The 19,187-nt window shown below is 47.0% G+C and overlaps 1 protein-coding gene across 1 annotated transcript; it reads right to left on the bottom strand.

Moving 5' to 3' along the window:
- Positions 1–453: 453 nt before the first annotated feature.
- On the bottom strand, positions 454–7,980 carry SOST (sclerostin). Its single transcript, XM_053361893.1, has 2 exons — positions 7,573–7,980; positions 454–1,733 (listed from the first exon to the last, which is right to left on the bottom strand). The coding sequence occupies exons 1-2, from the start codon at positions 7,799–7,801 to the stop codon at positions 1,312–1,314; spliced, it is 651 nt and encodes a 216-aa protein (XP_053217868.1). The 5' UTR covers positions 7,802–7,980; the 3' UTR covers positions 454–1,311.
- Between the last annotated feature and the right edge of the window lie 11,207 nt (positions 7,981–19,187).

Raw genomic sequence — 19,187 nt, 5'->3', positions numbered from 1 at the left:
AAGGGGGCAGGAAGTGGCAAATGCCTAAACCGACAAGCCACATTATACTGAGTTGCACCAGATCAACGGCATCCTAAGAATCAACAAATGCTCAAGACAAACAAGGGAACACCAGGGTGGCTCCAGGTGTGCCAAGGTTGACGCACCTGTTGATGAACACATCACAAATGAAAGGAGTAACTCCATGGTGCAGACTTCTAACTTCTGCACAGCTAGCATATCTGGTCCACGTTTAGAAACCTATTTCCACAAACAGATTGAATCCACTTGACTGGAGCAAATGAATCTGGGTCCCCTCTGAATTGCCTTTGTGTTCCTAAAAAACACCCCCAGCCTTAAAAGAAATATTTTTTTCTGCTACTTTGAGGACTAGAAACTTATTTTGCCTTTCCCTTTTTTAAAAAAAAATGGGACTCCCAGAATACTAGTAAAAGGCTGCTGCACGGTATATACTTTTTGACCCTAAAATAGCAAGCCACATTCAGCCTTCGAGCACCCTATATTTATATACAAGTCAGGCTCTGTACAATACTGCATGGTTTTAAAATCTCCCCCCCCCCTCCATTCTTTCGGGTTTCCTGGTCCAGCTTGCCCCTGCAAAGTGAGCTGTCTGCAAAGACGTGCATGCATTTGGCACTGTACAATAAGGCGTGATTTGATTTTTAATTTTTTAAGTGTCCCATTTCTCGTGGCGAATAGAACGGCAACCCAACAGATCACAGGACAGGAAGCAAATACGTTCTGCTGACCAAGAGCTTAGCGCATAGTTCAGGCAATGCCGCGGCACAAGAAGGAGCGGCACATTAATGTGCGACGTGTGAAGAAGCAAGGATAGCAGAGAAGGCGTGCAGGTGAGCACACACCTGGAGAGATGTCACCTGGTTCTAAATTGATGTTTGCTTTTGCAGAGAGGCGCCAGTCCTTTGTCAAACAGAGTCAGGGCAAGGAAAGGGAGGCAGCGGAACAAGTGGGCCCTGCTCCCTCCCTTTGGTCTTTCGAATCACACCACCCCTTGCGGACCCTCTGAGCGACCCATCTCTCAGGCCTCCTCCAGCTCAGTTTCACTCTGTCCATTCCCCCCACCCCACCCTTCACCTCTCTCGTCCGACCAACTTGAGGAGAGTCGGATAGCTTTTGGGCTGCATGAGCTCTGAACCTCCAACCAGGGCGGCTGCCATGGAGACCCCTCGACACCATCCCCCGCTCACTCCATTCCATGTTTATCCAGTCGCCATCAACAACAATGAAAAGAGAGGGTGGGCCATGCAGAAAACAAAAATCTGGGCTGGGCCTCGCCAACGGCCCCTCCGCTTAGTAGGAGTTCTCCAGCTCCGGCTGGTTGGCCTTACTGCCCCTGACCCTGGAGAGACGTGGCTTTTTGTTCTTCTGGGGCTGGGCGGCCTCTTTGCTGAAATCCTTGAGCTGGGAGCGGTTGTGGTAGCGGGTGTAGCGCTTGCACTTGCAAGCGGTGACGACTCTGATCTTGATAGTCCGCAGTTCCTCATCGGGGCAGGCCAGCTGGATGCGCTGGGAGCGGCTGTGCGCCGGGATGCAGCGGTAATCCAAAGCGTTCTGCCGCCACCATTTCCCCTTGCCGATGGAGTTGGGGAGGAGGTGGGAGGGGAGGCACTGGCCGGAACAGACCAGCTCCCTTAGCGGCTTGATGCTGCGGCACAGACCGTCGGTGATGTAGCGGGTTGAGTATGTTTCCCGGCAGCTGAACTCCAGGGGTTCTAAGAGAGAAAGAAGGATGGGTTGTTTTTTGTGGAATAGCCAGCATGCTTAAGTTGAATTACTGCATGAAGGGGTTAATACCATAGAGTTAGCTGCCCTGTCAGGCTCAGCTAAGTCACTTCCCCTCACCTTGGGAGCAGGGTAATCAAACCTATTGTTTCCCCTCAGTAGCCCCACCAACTACTAGGATCTTTGGGCCTGCACATTTTTGGATTTTGTCCCACCTACAACCAGTATGCAGTCACTTCCCCCGGAAGAAATGCAGGCTTTGATCCTGAAAATATTCCACACCCGCCCAGACGGCACTAGATGCTCTGAATGAGCACAAAACCAGCCGTCAAAGTCGTCAGTGGATTCTATCTGATTTGCTATTTGGCAGGAGTCAAGTAGAGTTTTCTATGCACCACTAAAGTTCTGGCCAGTCGGTGAGCTCACCTGACAGGGCATCAGTTAGCCTATTCCAAGTTCAGAAAAAGAACAGCTGTACCACTGAGCTGTTCCACTTCAGACCAATGGAAGGCACTCAATGGCTGAACGCTCTTTCATTAAAAAGAGCCTTAATACATAAAAAATATGGAGTAGTGAGAGTTTACATGGAACACGCTACAGACTAACTGTAAACCACTTGGAGTTTTCCCCCTGCCTCTTGCAATTAGCAATATATACATTTTATTAAACCCACCGGCAGGCTGAAGTGGTACAACCCAGAAACAGGTTTGCCACCTCCTCACCTCCTATGTCAGAACTAGGCTTTAGGCAGATTCTACAGGACCTTGGAGAGCTCCTCAGGGGGAAGCAGGTGTTGCTCCAACTACATGACCAAATGTCAACAGGGAACTTTAGTAGCGGAATAGTTTTGCTGGATGTCTGTCGGCTCCCGCTTCTTAGCCAGCAGGAATTTAAAAGGACAGGGCCCTTCCTTGAAGCTGGCCACTTTGGCATGGTTAGACATCTCCAAGACTTTCCTTTTTGATCAGGAGATCTCAGAGGAGTCACAGAGACCTTGGTGACTGTGAATGAAGGTTGTGCATTCATATTCCTTGCTTGTAGAATATGAACCCCCGTTCTCCAGGGCAGAACGGAGTGAAACTTGGATGGCTGTAAATGGAGTTTAGACAAATCCCTGGAGGATAAGGCTATGAATGGCTACTAGCAATGATTTTCCAACATTGTAAGTGGTGTGCTTCTGAATACTAGTTACTGGGGAGAGTGCTGTCACACTCAGGACCTGCTTGTGGGTTTCCTATAGTTATTTGGCTGGCCCCTGTGAGAACAGGAAGCTGTCTAGGGAACCAGGCAGAGGGCCTTCTTGGTAGTGGCATCTTCCTACCAGATGTCAAAGAAATAAACAACTATCTGACTTTTAGAAGACATCTGAAGGCAGCCCTGTTTAGGGAAGCTTTTAATATTTGATGAATTATTGTATTTGAATATTTTGCTGGAAGCCATTGTTGGGGAAACCCAGCCAGATAGGCAGGGTATTATCATCATCAGCACCACATCATCTTTAATAATAATAATAATTTATTATTTATACCCCGCCCATCTGGCTGAGTCTCCCCAGCCACTCTGGGCGGCTTCCAATAGAGTATTAAAAACAATACAGCATTAAATATTAAAAACTTCCCTAAACAGGGCTGCCTTCAGATGTCTTTTAAAGGTAAGATAGGTACTTATTTCCTTCACATCTGAAATGAGGGCGTTCCACAGGGCACGTGCCACCACCGAGAAGGCCCTCTGTCTGGTTCGCTGTAACCTCACTTCTCGCAATGAGGGAACCGTCAGAAGGCCACCAGCGCTGGATCTCAGTGTCTGGGCTGAATGATGGGGGTGGAGACCTTCTTTGGCCTGATCCAGTGGGGCTCTTCTTATGTACTTAGATTCTCTTCATCAAGAGAGCCCCATAGATTGTTCAACCTTAGACTGGCCCTCCAGCTAATTTGGAAAATGTGGGGTTTCAGGAGGCAGTCTCTGGCTTGCATTTTTGCAGGCCTCTGAGTAATAGGACAGCACAATGCCCATCCAGAAATTGGACTCAGCCAAAAACTTCGATGTAACTTGCCAAAAAAAAAAAAAAGAGGAAGGAGATCATTCAATGGGAATGTGAAAGCGTCGAGGCTGTGAAAGATCCAAAGCAACCCACAATCCCTTTAACAACAACAACAAAAATCAGCAAGGAGTGATATGCAGATAGGCTACACAAAAGATTTGTTCCTAAAAGGGGAGCTGTTCTGATAACGGAGAGGAACAGGTATGGTTATGACCCAGAGGAAGAACATTCTAGAATTGCTTGCTCAGCCCAATTTCAGGAAGGTGACTGTTTCCTAAGCAAAGTATGAGCTTCCCCCATGCGGACAGAAGCAGGAAGTGGGCTGATAATCCGAGACAGAACATGGGAAGGAGCTTGCGAGTGTGCCAACTTCTCATGCGGTTGTTGGTGACAGGATCCCTCAGACACACATTGTCAGAGGGCTGTCACTTACGCCTCAAAACAGCCGCACGTTCCGGGCCAAGCGAGAAGTCACTTTCATTGCACGAATAGCAACGGCACCTGCTTGTATTTTTATTTTATTTTTAATTTAGCAATTGGCATTGTGGGGAGGGGAGGGTTTTCATCAGGACCACAGGGCATGGGGAAGAGGAAGTTTGAGCCTTCCCTCCCCAGCTGCAGTCCTGACAGGGACCCCCCTCCTCTGCACACACAAGTGGAAAAGAGAACAAGGGTTCTGCACCTCCGAGTAGCTACAAGCTTGTCATGCAAAGCCTAACCAAGTACAGCAGTACCTTGGGTTACATACGCTTCAGGTTACATACGCTTCAGGTTACAGACTCCGCTAACCCAGAAATAGTACCTCGGGTTAAGAAATTTGTTTCAGGATGAGAACAGAAATCGTGCTCTGGCGGCGTGGTGGCAGTGGGAGGCTCCATTAGCTAAAGTGGTGCTTCAGGTTAAGAACAGTTTCAGGTTAAGAACAGACCTCCAGAACGAATTAAGTACTTAACCCGAGGTACCACTGTATATGGTTCTGTTCTATGGTACAAGAGAGCTCAGACCTTGATCCCCAGGGCTCCTTCCAATTCTGTGATTCTAACGCTTGTCCTCTTGTGACTGAGGTGAGGACAGGATCCTGTGGGTTGCTGACAATACTGCTCCTACTCAGAGTAAGCCCATTAAAGGACACGGCTCACTTTGGTTCATTAATTGCAACGGGTTTGCTCCTATTTGGATACTACCCTGTGCAGTAGGATTTTTGCAAGGATATCGAAGTTAGGATTTACACACACACACACACACACACACACACACACACACACACAGATGTTTTTAGAAGGGGCTCAATCCCACCGCCCTGAGATTAAGAGTCTCATGGTCTACAGGCTGAGCTATTCCAGATCCAATCCCCATTTCCAGGTACATTTCCAGGTGCTTCAGTTCAGGTCGTGGAGAAAACACTAACTTTCATACATCAGCAACCTCAAAATGGAATGAGTTACATCTAGGGTGTACCCAAAAGGCTTTGTTTGCATCAGTTCTCCCTCTCATATTTTATAATGGGACCAAAATAAAGGGGAAACAAACAGTAGATTTGTTTTCCCCATCTGCAAACTGTTTGAGTCAGAATTACTTTATGAGTAGTAAGACCCCCTTCTCTCACCCTGTCATGGCAAGGCACATTCTGGGTGCTTATCCACACACAGATATGTTTTTCAGGCAAAGTAGCTCAGTTGGTCAGTCCTTCCCTCCCAGCCTGCCATTTCTAGCAAGTTTGTGGGGAGCAGCCTTCTAGTTTGGCACGGGACATTGCAAAGAGCACCGTGATGTAGTTCATAAGGATTGGGAAATAGGTTGGTTTCGGTTTTTCCAATCTCCAGATCTCCACATCAGTTAGCAATTTTTTTCCTCATGAAAATTCACAAGTATTTTAATGCAAATATCTTCTAATGCTTTTTTTGTTGTTTTTGCAAAATCAGTTTTTCCTAATACAAAGCATTTCTGTATCTTATTTTCACCAACATATGCCTTTCTATGCACATTTATCTTTAAAAAATTATTGGTTTTTTGCACTTACAAAAATGCAAGTGTGCCCTTTTGCACACTTATCTGAAGAGCAGCACTGCAAAATTCAGAGCAGTACAAATTTTTTAAAACTTCCTATATTTCGCATCTTGTTTCAGAGAATGTGAATTAAGTAGGTTCGCCTTTAAATGCAAATTGAATTCAATTTCTCCTCCACCCTAGAGGTCAGAACATCATACTGTCTCATTGCAAAACCTGTAAATAGAGCCCTAATTGAAGATATCATTCCGCAATACTCCGCAGTGTTCGTGGGTCATATTTCAGGACAAATTGCTACCTTCTTAAGAGCATTTTCACACATGTCCTTTGGCAAGCATTCCTGTTACGATCTAATCATTGATCTTGCAGGACAGGAAGCAGAGGAGACATGCTTGCAATGCCAACAAACATTCTGGCCGAATAGGTTTTATGTTTAACAAAATCTGGTCGAAACAAAAGCCGCTTTTAAGTCTCACGGATGAAAACGGCTACTGGGGGACCAAATGGCTGTAAAAAATTATTGGCCCATGAAGTGTGAAAGCTTTCATGTTATACAGAGCTCCTTTGCTAGGGGACAGTTCTTGGCTGTGTGCAACAAGCAAGGCAGATTACAAGAGGCAGAAGGTGTGGTCTTGAAGGCACGTTGTGTTGCAGGGACCTTCCTGAAACAAAGCGGGTCAGGATCTAGTCCTGGGAGACCACGTGGGGCTGTCCTAGTCCCAAAGAATGGTCTGAAGGCAGGTTGTGCTGCAGCCTTCATGAAGGCAAGCAGATAGCTCAATTGGTAGAGCATGAGACTCTTAATCTCAGGGTCCTAGGTTCGAGATGCATGCTGGGCGAAAGATTCTTGCATTACAGGGGGTTGGACTAGATGTACCTTCCAACTCTTCTATGATTCTGTACGGATCTGTGTCTGAGCAGTGCCTGGGCTGGAGACCACCTGCGAAGACTGCACAATGCTGCCCTTCGTAGGGTAAATCAATGTAATTCTTGAAAGGTCATTCCAGGAGCCTAATCACTAAATCTTTAGCACCTGTGGTGGGGTGGGACCCTAGTTCAGGGGAGAAAGCACAGGCTCTGCATGCCAAGCACTCCAGGTTCAATTCCCAGCTCCTCCAGGGAAAGGATCTCAAGTTGCAGGGGAAAGGTCCGTTGCTTAGAAGCAGAGCAATTGCTTTCCTCCTGAGTGCGATTCCCAGCATCCCTGGACAGCTGCTACTGGTCCATGTGAACAATGCTGAGCCAATGGTCTGACTCCATAGAGGGCACCTTCTGCTGTTCCTCCTCCGATCCCAGCTAATGGGAAATTCCTCTGCCTTCACCTAGAGACCCTGGAGAGCTCCTGCAAGGCAAAGCTCACAGATAGCTCAGCTGGTAAGAGCATGAGACTCTTGATCTCAGGGTTGGGGGTTCGAACCCCACATTGGGCAAAAGTTTCCTGCATTGCATGGGCAATGGATTTAGATGACCTCGGGGTCCCTTCCAACTCAATGGTTCTATAAAAATGAAAACCAGGGATGGTGGCACCTGTCGGCTTCCAGATCTTGATGGACTCCAACTGCTATCATCCTGGACCACTAGGACTGATGTGAGTTGGAGTCCGACCACATCTGTGTCACCACAGGTTTTCCCTTATCCGTGGAACATCAAATGTGTGCACTAACCTGCAGCAAATGGTACCTGCTTACTCTGCTACAACAGCCAGCTAGAAATGCCAACACACCTGAGAACTAGAAAAAGTTGCTTTCTCTTTCTCTCTGTTTATATATTGTTTTCCTTACCTGTTCTGCCCAGGGCAACTTGCAGGTGCCTCTCTCCTTGTTGCGCCCGGTTGTTCATGGTGTCGTTGTCACTCTGGACGTACGGTTGCTCAGCCGGCGGCTCGGTATTCTCCGGGAAGTTGGGCACGATCTCCGTGGCATCGTTTTTAAGCACTTGCCAGCCTCGCCCCGAAGGGAGGAAGACTTGGAAGAAGATGCAGAAAGAGCAGAGAGCCTGAGACGTCTGCATGTTCAGGCCAGGCAGCAGTGGGGAAGGCTGTGGGAGAGATGCCTTTCGGTCTTCTTGTCCTCTTGGAGCCTAAGCGATGCAAAACCAAGGCCTCCTTTTTAAATTCCTTCTTAGAAACCGGCCGGCCAATGGCAAAGGAGTGGGAGGGGCCAGGGGTGTGTAGGGGTGTTGAGTGGGGTGTTTGAAGATTCATTCATGCCAATTTGTCTGTGCAGAGAGAGAGAGACAGAGGGGAATTTGAGGGAGGGGGGAGCTGCGGTTGCAGCATCTACAAACTCTGTTTACCCTCACCCAAGCTTTTCTTGCTTGCTTCTTTCAAGGAAAGAAAAACTGGCAAGGCTCGGACTATGAGTGGGTTGTCATGGTCTGTATAGATCTGCCAGACATTTCTCCTGCTGCTTGGACAAAAAAAAAAGTGAAATAAAATAAAACTTTTTTCTTCTTTTTTTGGCTGCCTGGACTCCAGCGAGTTTTCTGAATGGTTTAGAGCTTAGATTGCAGAGTCTCCCGATCATAATCCTAGAACTGAAAAGTATGAAGGGATGAGAAAACTGTGTTGGGAAAACTGCACACAAGCCCAGATTGGGAAACTGATACACCTACAATTTTCAAGCAGTTATCGTGTGCTCGACATAGCTCTCTGGAGACAAAATGCAGCCCAAACTTAATCCTCTTGGGCCAATCTGACAGGCAATTCTCCTATTTAAACAAAAGTCTCCTTCTGACCCGAGGATCCTGATGGAAGATCATTTTTAGCAGAAATTCCACTTGGTGTCAGAGGAGAGAAATTCCCAAGGGATTAAGAATATAAAACAATGGTAAGAATACTGGAAGGGACGCGGATGGCGCTGTGGGTTAAACCACAGAGCCTAGGGCTTGCCGATCAGAAGGTCTGCGGTTCGAATCCCCGCAACGGGGTGAGCTCCCGTTGCTCGGTCCCTGCTCCTGCCCACCTAGCAGTTCAAAAGCACGTCAAAGTGCAAGTATATAAATAGGTACCGCTCCAGCAGGAACGGCGTTTTCGTGCGCTGCTCTGGTTCGCCAGAAGCAGCTTAGTCATGCTGGCCACATGAAGTGGAAGCTGTCCATTGGCTCCCTTGGGCAATAAAGCGAGATGAGCGCCGCAACCCCAGAGTCGGTCACGACTGGACCTAATGGTCAGGGGCCCCTTTACCTTTAACAATACTGGAAGCAGCCTTATATTCATAGAATCATAGAACTGCGGAGTTGGAAGGGACCCAAGGGTCATCTAGACCAACCCCATGCAATGGAAGAATCTCAGCTAAAGCATCCATAACAGATGGACACCCAACCTCCGCTTAAAATACCCTCCAAGGAAGGAGAGCCCACCACTTCTCTGTTCTACTCAGCTCTTACTGTCAGAAAGTTCTTCCCAGTGTTTAGTCAGAATCAACTTTCTTGTAATTTGAAGTGATGGGTTCGAGTCCTGCCCATATTGAGTCTATCTGTCTGCACTGATCGGCAGCAGTTCTCCAGGGTTTCAGAAAAGGACTTTCCCCCGATCCTACTTAGAACTGCCAGGGAAGCAGATGTTCTACCGCTGAGCAACTTCTCCAAAGTTCTACCGGCCCAGACACACGGTTCAGCTCCTTTAGCCTCCTATTTCTCACAATGACCAAGCGGACGTGCTTCTGGGAATCCTGCAAACCACGTATATTCTCTCCCGCCCCCATATCGCCTCTGAACGTGGTAGCCCCAAAGCACCTCAGCCTCCAGGAGCTGGCGCCCCTGTTCTATCATTTCCATATTGGCTGCCTTTTCTGTAAACCAGTGTATGCAAAGATGAATCCAGATCTCTGTTTGGGTACTGATTTCATTCATTTCCAGTGCATACGTTCTTCTTGTTCCTAAAGTGCTGAGCTTTGCGGAGTGTGTGTGTGTATCATTTTACATCAAACAAAAAAGATATAATTTCACTTCAAATTCCAGTACCCCATTTTGACTCCCTCCCCTCCCCTTTCTGCAGTTGCTTATGTTCATAATATCTTAGCTGCATCTCCTAATTTAAGCCTAATTATTATCCCATACATTCAAGATTCCTATTTTCTCACTGCGTGTCTTTGCGTTAACCCTGCTAATGATTGTATCTGTTTGCAATCATTTTTAAAATACCCAATAAACGATTTCCACTCTAAATTAAAAGAGTATTGAATCTTCTTGATTTCTTAGTCTTCCAGCAAGTTTCGCCATTTCTGCATATTCCAATAGTTTTTGCTGCCATTCTTCTTTGGTCGAGACATTGTCTACTTTTCATTTTGGGAGACAAATACCATACGAGCTGCTGTGGTCGCACACGTAAATAAGTTTTTATAATTTTCAGATATCTCTAATCCCAATATCCCGAAAAGAAAAGCCTCTGGTTTCTTAGAAAAGGTTACGAGCTTCGAGGGATTTTATGGATTTTGCCGCCGCCGCTGCTGTTTCTTAGTAGGCATGGAGCTTGCAAAATAGCACCATGCACGATCTGGTGAGTAGATTGACACACGAGGGAGGTCTTAAAATGATATTGTCACCGGAAGAAATTAGACAACTGGTGAATGTCTGCCACAAATGCAAGATCAGAGAAGGATTTGATCAAGATAATGGTGGGGGGGAGAGATCTCAGTCCAGAATTTCAGATCAGCCTTCTGCCTCTTTAATGGAGGCCGAGCCTATTTGGGGAGGACGACCCCCCCCCCAAGTGGTGAACAATGGGCCAAACTAAATGTTATGTTAATTTTGTGGCTTGCCCTTTTTTCTTTCAAAGGCTGTGGGTGGAAGGCTAATCCAGATCTGGACTCTGGCGTGGGGCTCAGAGTAGGAGGGGGAGAGCGACTTTCTGAAATAATGTTTTGGAAGATAATTGGCCGGGGGGCCCCAAACTATCCATGCTTTACATGTGAATTGGCTCTGTTGCGTCCTGGTGCTTCTTTCATACTTTGAGAGCTACGCGACCGTTCAGGAGTCAGATTTTCTCCGTGACCATGCGGGAATATCAGTATTCTCTTTCCCCCCAGTTTAGGTGAAGCTTTTTTCCGTCTGCGCTCCGTGCGAATCATCAGGATCGAGCAAAGGAATGTGAAAGCTTTTCCAGTCACACAGAACGCTTCATCGGAAGACCCCACAGAAAGGCTATGTTGTTAGTGAAAGGAAACAGCAATCCCAGCTATGGATAGGCAATTATATTCCAGCTACCTCCTCCTACCCACCCGGATTTCACCTCCATCGTTGGGTAGCCTCAGGCAAGCCACTAATCTCTAAAGTTAAAACCATCCCATCTGTAATATGGGGGCAACATTAGCCTACCTTATAGGTATGTTGTAAGGCTTACTGAGATAAAGAGCTGTGGACGCTCAGGAACATGCTACATTATTATAATTATTGTTTTTACTGCTAACGGGAGGAAAAGGAGCATAAGTTTTTCATCCTCAAAGAATCATAGAATTGTAGCATTAGAAGCAGGGCCAGATTTAGGTTTGATGAGGCCCTAAGCTACTGAAGGTAATGGGGCCCTTTATATGTCCAGCTGTCCTTTGTCAACAACAAATTGACGCTGTTTTTTGTGTTGAATATATGCTATATGGTAATTTATGGACCTAATTAGGTGTCTAAAGCCATTTGCACATAACAAATAGGAGCCTACACAATACAAAACGCAGTTGCTGTATGTAGGTTTTATTTTATTTGTTTTTTATCTTATATTTTGGAAATGTACATCCAGTTTTTTTCCTTTAAATTTTTTTGGGGGGCACAAGAGAGTGGGGCCCTAAGCTATAGTTTGTTTAGCTTATACATAATCAGACACTGGTTGGAAGGGACCATAGGTCATACCCGCTTCAATGCAAGAATCTTTAACCCAACATGGGGCTTGAACCCTTGACCATGAGATTAAGAGCCTGGATAGCTCAGTTGGCTAGAGTGTGGTGCTGATAATGCCAAAGTTGCAGGTTCGATTCCTGCACTGCAGGGGGTTGGACTAGATGATCCTCAGGGTTACTTCCTGCTCTGCAATTCTATGCTTCTAAGAGGCTCATGCTCCACCAATGCAGCTCATCTAGGGTTTCAACAACAGACTTGATTTCATTGTCCATTTTCAAAGTTGAAACCAGCTTTGGATAATCTAGTGCACTTACTGGGGAAGATTCACAATGTGTCTAGTTATAGCACAAAACTCTTAAAAGAGAAAGAGTTAAAAATAACTTTTGTTTTTTAAAAAAACCAGAAGCTTTTCTTTGGGGAATTATAGGGACAGAGCTACCTAAATTGTATAGAAATTTATTTGTGTATGCTACTACAGCAGCAAGAATGCTACTTGCCCAAAAGTGGAAAGAAGTCCCAGCAAAGGAAGAATGGATACAAACACTTACGGAATATGCAGAAATGGCGAAACTTCCCGGAAGAATAAGAAATCAAGATGTTATAAAAAGATAACAAACTTTTTACATAAAAGAATAGAAATGGTTTGTTGAATATTTACAGATCAATTGCAAACAGATAAAAACATTGGCAGGGTTATTGTAACAACCTGCAGTTTCATAAGAGTATATATTTAAAGTGGATAATTCAATGAGCAAATTAAATGAATTTGGATATGCAGAAGATATTTTAAAAAATACATTTAAAGGACCACAGAAAGAGGGGGAAGGAAGTCAAACTTTGAAACGTAAAATTGAATGTAAAACTAATGAAATGTATAAACTTGAAAATTATAAATAAAAACTTTAAAGCACAGGCTGTCATCTTCGAAACTCTCCCAGCTACGGATTGTCAGAGCGCTGGCTTCAGCATGTGGACCTGAGCTCTCCCTAGGCATTGGCTTAGCTGCCGATTAAAAGGCCAGCACAAAAGCCCCTGCAGGCAAATAGGATTGTGGAGAGATGGTATAGGTAAAGGGACCCCTGACCATTAGGTCCAGTCACGGACGACTCTGGGGTTGCGGCGCTCATATTGGCCGAGGGAGCCGGCGTACAGCTTCCGGGTCATGTGGCCAGCATGATTAAGCTGCTTCTGGCGAACCAGAGCAGCACACGGAAACGCCGTTTACCTTCCCGCCGGAGTGGTACCTATTTATCGACTTGCACTTTGAGGTGCTTTCAAACTGCTAGGTTGGCAGGAGCAGGGACCGAGCAACAGGAGCTTACCCCGTTGCAGGGATTCTAACCGCCGACCTTCTGATCAGCAGGTCCTAGGCTCTGTGGTTTAACCCACAGCGCCACCCGTGTCCCGGAGAGATGGTAGGAAAGGGTTAATCAGAGATGAGCATGAGCACAGCATGCGAATGACATGTGCGTTTGCATTAGCATTGCATGTGACTGTCTGGATGGCAGGGAGACAGGAATGGAAGATATTACACTCAAAGCAATATTAGTATAGACGCAATAATTCACCGGTCAGGTGGAGTGGAGATTTACTGTGCTCAGCAAAGGACTGGTGCATGGCTGATCTTTAGGTAGTGAAAACAACACCTCCACAAACAAGAGCACGATATTGTTTTATCTGCAGATGTCCCTTGGGGTCCCATCCAATTCTACCATTCATCAGGGGCTGAAAGAAGAGTTTCCCACTCAGGATATTGTTTTAAGTCTAGGGAACCAACGGCCCTCCAGGTGGTTTTGGACTCCTGAACCCCCATCAGCCACAGCTAAGCTGGTTAATGGTCAGGGGTGGAAGCTAGTCCTAAAACACTGGAAGGCCCATTGAATCATAGAATTGTAGAGTTCGACGGGACCCAAGGGTCATCTAGTCCAACCCATTGCAATGCAGGAATACATAGGATGATGATGATGATGATGATGATGATGATGATGATGATAATAATAATAATAATAATAATAATAATAATAATAATAATAAATTATTCCCCGCCCATCTGGCTGGGTTTCCCCAACCACTCTGGGCGGTTCCCAACAGAATATTAAAAACAAGAGAAAACATCAAACTTTAAAAACTACCCTAAACAGGGCTGCCTTCAGATGTCTTCTAAAAGTCAGATAGTTTTTTATTTCCTTGACATCTAGTGGGAGAGCATTCCACAAGGAGGGAGCCACTACCGAGAAGGCCCTCTGCCTCGTTCCCTGTAACTTCGCTTCTCGCAGGGAGGGAACCGCCAGAAGGCCCTCGGAGCTGGACCTCAGTGTCTGGGCTGAACGATGGAGGCGGAGACGCTCCTTCAGGTATACTGGGGCGGGGCCGTTTAGGGCTTTAAAGGTCAGCAGCAACACTTTGAAGGGTACTCGGAATTCCCTGCATTAGACCTAAAACGACATCTGGAGAACTCAAAAGGCTTGTTTACCACCTCTTATCCTTCTCTCAAGTGGTGCTATCAGGCCAGGAATTGCAGGGCAGAAGTCCAGGGGAAGGGCCAAGGTGGTCCTGAAATGCAATGAGGCAGGCTTGCCACATTGTGGTGGCAAATAAAACAGCTTTCATTACCATCTAAAGCAGCTTTGGGGAACCAGTGGCCCTACAAAAGTTGTTGGATTCCCAATTCCTAGCATGGCCGATAACAGAAATCATAATAATTCAGTGACATCTGGAAGACACCCCACTCTTTTTCAGTAAACACATTTGTGTGCAATATATAGTCCTAGCATAGCCCTCGGTAGCAACTGCTTCGGACGTCCTCCTTTCAAAATATAGGCTATCTCCCCCTCCTCCATCTTTGCTGGAACCTGTCCTGATGTTTTGCATTATAGCTGCACTATATTCCCAGCTGAGATCCTAAAAGCAGATGTTTAATTTGTTCTGTTTCCCCCTCGCTGTCTCCTCTGTCCACCTTGCCCCAGACAGCTTCCCTTGGTGTTTATTTATCTGGGATTGTTCTCTCTACCCTCCCCGTTCCCAACGCACGCCCCACCCCCCACCCCCGTTTCCTGTTTTCTTCGTGAATGGGGCTCCCTGTTTGTGCAACACTTCTCCGGAAACTGTCCCCTGATAGGACACATTGTGGTGGCCAGCTTTGTCTGGACATTTAAGCAAGCATTCCATCCCCATTGTTTCTTTCCCCCTATAGGACTCTGGTCTGTGGAGCTCTGACGATAAGAACACAATTGCAGAAATCTAGAGTGTCAGGGGTCCCTTTACCTTTAAGGGACGCGGGTGGTGCTGTGGTCTAAACCACAGAGCCTAGGGCTTGCCGATCAGAAGGTCGGCGGTTCAAATCCCTGTGACGGGGTGACGTCCCATGGCTCTGTCCCTGTTCCTGCCAACCTAGCAGTTCAAAAGCACGTCAAAGTGCAAGTAGATAAATAGGTACCACTTCGGCGGGAACGTAAACAGTGTTTCCATGCGCTGCTCTGGTTGGCCAGAAGTGCCTTAGTCATGCTGGCCACATGACCCGGAAGCTGTCCGTGGACAAACGTCGGCTCCCTCGGCAAGTAAAGCGAGATGAGCGCTGCAACCCCAGAGTCGTTCGCAACTGGACTTAACGGTCAGGGGTCCCTTTACCTTTTCCTTTAGAGTCAACTATATCGGGAAATGATGGGAAGTCTGTATTTATTTTACTTCAGTTTGTTGTTGTTTATTTTATTTATGTACCATTATATGATTTTAGCTTAGCTGATATCTAAGTGGAATTAGAAGGTGAAATTAACATTCTAAGTTAAACTAATTTAAGAATATATCTATATACTGGTATATTGTATGTATGTGTATGTGTGAAGTTAAATCTGTAATGACATTAATGAATTTCAATAGAGAATTTTTTCATCCCTTCCCCCCAAAAAATAGAGTGGGGGTCTGAGTGGAGCCACATGCGTCACCAAGCAGAAGGTGTCTCATTTCGCACACACAACACACAAACCCTTAAGGAAGTTTAACATTCCCTATGAGTCTTTTATTAACTGTGCCTCCTGAGCAGGAAGTACTTATAACACACACACACACACACACACACACACACACACGGAGACGGAATCAGAGGTGCTTGGTTCTTTCCTTAGTATTATTCCACATCTTCCAAGGCTGAGTATTAAAAGCAGGGGCCCAACCTCACCTTTAAAGATACTACCTATTGCTTGACCCTGAGGCATGCCTAGGCAGCTTTGTAATTTCCTTGTAATTTAGCGTGGAGCCTGTTTTCCTTTCTCCAGGACATTTGCGAGAAGAAAGTTAGCTACATTCCTAAATCCACTCGTGAAGCATTTTTTTTAAAAAAAAAATGGGAAAATGCAGTGCAGCACCCTTGAGCGTCATTCAATTAACTCTACTGCAGTGCGAAAGTATTTTAAATGGATGCCAATTCAAATGGAATTCCTGGGGCAACCCAGTCACATGGGCGGGGTGCTGTTGTTGTTGTTGTTGTTATACAGGACATCCCTATTTTCATCAGAGAAATGTTCAACACTATGAAATACAGTAGTACATAAAAAATATAATATGATATAATAAATATAATTGTGCAACAGCCTGGAATCTCCTCTGGAAACCTGATCCTGTGAAGGTGTGAGCAGGGGCTCAACAGCCTAGGTAGTGACAGGTAATCTGAAGGCCTGTTTGCACCCATGAGCACTGTCCCTAGATCAGCGTCGGGTGTGTGTGTGAGGGGGGCTAGCTCTCTGGTCCTTTGAGAAGGTCCCTGGAACCTGCCAGCCTTCTTCATAGCGGCTCCGCAGTTTTGAAATTCCCTCCTGAAATCTCAGGCCCCTTCTCTCAAGCCCCTTCTCTCAGCCACTCCAAAGTGTACCTATTTTACAGATGCCACCCCGTTTATCATTTGATCCCAGAATGCCCCGCTTTTCCTTAGGATGTCCCTATTTTGATCCGAGACACGTTGGAGGGTATAGAGTTATCTGGCCCCTGAGTCATCTGAAGGCAGCCATGTATAGGGATGTTCTTAAAATGTTTAATGTTTTATTATGGTTTACTATATGTTGGAAGCTGCTTAGAGTGGCTAGGGAAAGCCAGTCAAATGGGTGGGGTATAAATAGTAAAATTGTTGTTGTTGTTATTGAATAGGATGTCCCAATTTTAAGGAGGAATGTTGCACTGTATGTTCACTGCCTCCTCTTCTTCTGTCAGAAACTTTTGTATTCTACAACGCTTTTTACAACTGATTCTGTGCTGGCTCTTAACTGCACTGCAGAAATACCCGTTGGGTTGTGTTTTTCCTATCTTCCATCCAATTTTAAAAAGTGAGCCGTATGCACTTTTGCATTTCGGCTGTGGTCTGTGCATTTGAGGCAGCGCTTTGCACATGCACAGGGGACAGCCCATGTGTAGACGACGGCCTCATGAATAGGAGTGGGAGGGGGGTATATTAGTTATTCGATTTCTACCCCAGCTTCACTCCACGGGGCTCAAGGCTCAAGCCTGTGAGGTAAAGTTAAAAGGTAAAGGACCCCTGGGCAGTTAAATCCAGTCAAAGGTGACTATGGGGTTGCGGCGCTCATCTTGCTTTCAGGCCGAGGGAGCAGGTTTGTCCACAGACAGCTTTCTGGGACATGTGGCCAGCAGGACTAAACCGCTTCTGGCGCAATGGAACACCGTGACGGAAACCAGGGCGCACGGAAACGCCGTTTATCTCCCCACCACAGTGGCACCTATTTATCTACTTGCACTGGCGTGCTTTCGAACTGCTAGGTTGGCAGGAGCTGGGACAGAGCAATGGGAGCTCACCCCATTGTGCGGATTCGAACCGCCAACCTTCTGATCAGCAAGCCCGAGGCTCAGTGGTTTAGACCACAGTGCCACCCGCGTCCCTTGTGAGGCAGGTTAGGCAGTGTAGCACATCAGTAGTTTTCTACAGAGGCAGATCAATGGCACAACTAGGGGCCGATCCACACACCTCTGCTTGTCCTCCCCCCTTCCCCCAGGGAAAACCTGCTTTTTACCACCAAATCGGAGCAAACACCAACCAGGCTTTCTGCAAATTGACGTTTGCTCTGATGCAACTGTAAAGAGCAGGTTTCCCCAGGGGGATCAGCAGGCCCATGGGAAATTGCTTTAGCCGTGCCTAGAAATCAGGGGACGAAAGGAAAATTGCACGCAGCTGTTTTTTCTAGCCACATGTACTGACCAGCATCAGTCAGCCCAAGAAAGAAAAGCATTGTAGCAAAGACGCTGAACGCATGTGTCATGCACACACCCAATGGGGAATGAAACCACTATGCATGATTGGCTTTTGTGGGCCCAGCGCACCTTATGGGTTTGATGCTGAGAGCAGCATGCTCCATCCCTGTAAGATGGAAAGGGAGCACAGGAATGCCATCGAGCGGCACAGCTGAAGGTGGAACTTGCAGGGCCTCCTGCCCAGAACGAAGGTGTCAGGGCACCACCTGGCGTCAACGAATGGTAAGTGCGAAAGAGAGCACACGTTCCAGCCAAAGAGCATTGATGAACTGCTACCCTGTTTTTCCACAGGGTAAATGGAACCTGTTCCCAAAAGCCCTTTAGATGACAGTAAGAGCTGTTTGACAGTGGAACGGGCTCCCTCCGGAGGTTGTGGACTCTCCTTCCTTGGAGGTTTTTAACCAGAGGTTGGATGGCCATCTGTCACGGGTGCTTTAGCTGAGATCCCTGCTGTGCTGGGCCCGGGGGTAACCCGAGTAACACGGTCCAGGTCCGGTCCCAAATCCAAGGGTTCCACGAGGAGGCAGGCAGGCAGGACATGAGGCAGCAAACCAGGCAAGGTCAGGCACAGGATCTCAGGCAGCTTCTGGCAAACAGCAATGTTGCTCCTGCAACCTGGGGCGGGATCCAACAGCCTTTTATCTCTGACAGGGTAAGGGCCGGTCCTGATCCCCCAGCGACTCACCTGTTTCACCCGAAGGCGAGCACTCCTCCTGCGAGTACTCAGGTCGCTCCTTCACTCAGACCTTAGTCTCTGCAGCTCGGGAGACGTCGGTGGGTTACTAGACCCAGGGGCCGCCTCAGCCTCCCCTGACCAAACCGGTAGTGGAGCAGCTGTAAGTGATGGCCCAGCTGAAGGCAACAAGATAATCCCCGCATCTGGAGCCAGGGCAGGGGCAGGCCCCTGACTCGGCCCAGCTGGTGTTTGATTCAGGGGAATCTGTGCAGACTGGGACTCTTCAGGATCAGGCCCCAGACTTGGTTCAGATGCCGCCTGAGGCAAAGGATCTGATGCGGACTACGACTCCTCTGGTTCCGAGTCTGAGCCCCAGGCCATCACACCTGCATTGCAAGGGGTTGGACTAGAAGACCCTTGGCATTTCTTCCAACCCTGCAATTTTATGATTCTATGAAGCAGTGTGCACACAGTAGGGTCACTGTACACAACATTGCCATGAATTTGCTGGCATATTAGGGCAGAGAGCGATCCCGCCATTTTCATCTCTCCGTCTCTGGATGAAGAGTGGGCTACAATCTCTAGAGCAGCCTTTCTCAACCTGTGGGTCCTCAGATGTTGTTGAACTACAACTCCCATTAC

Source organism: Podarcis raffonei, chromosome 13 (assembly GCF_027172205.1).
Source record: "Podarcis raffonei isolate rPodRaf1 chromosome 13, rPodRaf1.pri, whole genome shotgun sequence".
NCBI lineage: Eukaryota > Metazoa > Chordata > Lepidosauria > Squamata > Lacertidae > Podarcis > Podarcis raffonei.
The sequence above is the reverse complement of the archived record's forward strand: the minus strand, read 5'-3'. Positions and strand labels throughout refer to the sequence as shown.